Below are 878 nucleotides of genomic sequence, written 5' to 3' on the forward strand. Positions count from 1 at the left end.
AGTGGAGTAGGCGAGGTACGGTCCGGAATATTAGATAGTACCAGGGTACGTTCCGGCAGTACCCAGGGGGACATAGACCCTCTCAGCCTAACTGCACCTACACACAGAGTTACAACTGACTGAGAATTACTTCTGCCTTCGTACACTCACTCCCACACCTTGCTGCTATAACCTCGTGCAAGATCACTGAACAATCTTCATGATGACTTCATTACTGGAGGACATATATATCGAAATAGCTTCACTAAATGTTTGTTCAATTGGTCGTTATTTCAATGGGGTTAATTAATTGTTATTTTAGATTTAAAAAGGCGTTTAATCGATAATTTAAAATAGAACAAAATAATAATTTAAGGTTTTATCCATTATAAAAGTGTAGTGCAATGACCAGGTCGTCGCAAAAGTATTTTACTGTGGCGGCGTGGTTCAGAAACGAAGCATTATATATTATGGCATGGGTTCACGGCGCCACCTGGTGATACGTTCACGTACTTCTCGATCTTCTCCTTGACCGCAGCTACTAGTTCCTTAGCCTGCTTCTCCAGGTCCTTGTAGACGCCCTCCTTGACGAGACCCGCCGAGAACGGTCGGAACAACGTGTTCACGAAGTTACTGCAAAGAGAACATCGATAGTCATGATCATGTAATTTGTTCTTTAATTCACTGGCAAGAGAACCACGGAAGTCACATGCTATCATTTGTTGTTTAAGTCTCTGCCAACAGAAGCACAATAGTCACTCTCATACACAGTACAGCATCACAAAGTCACTGTCAAGAGAAGCGCAACAGTGACTTACACATGAACCAGCACAGTTACAAAGTTACTGTCAACAGTGACTTACACATGAACCAGCACAGTTACAAAGTTACTGTCAACA

At 42.4% G+C, this 878-nt stretch overlaps 1 protein-coding gene across 1 annotated transcript in view; it reads right to left on the reverse strand.

Annotated features, from left to right (window-relative positions):
- The window catches only part of LOC106819659, a gene marked incomplete at its 5' end in the record, with an annotated part of 7,446 nt that overhangs the window by 4,421 nt on the left and 2,147 nt on the right, over positions 1–878 (reverse strand). Inside the window, 1 exon segment of the mRNA XM_014824258.1 lies at positions 493–612. Coding sequence (XP_014679744.1) covers positions 493–612 — 120 coding nt within the window.

This window comes from Priapulus caudatus, unplaced genomic scaffold, assembly GCF_000485595.1.
Source record: "Priapulus caudatus unplaced genomic scaffold, Priapulus_caudatus-5.0.1 Scaffold3930, whole genome shotgun sequence".
Taxonomy (NCBI): Eukaryota; Metazoa; Priapulida; class Priapulimorpha; order Priapulimorphida; family Priapulidae; genus Priapulus; species Priapulus caudatus.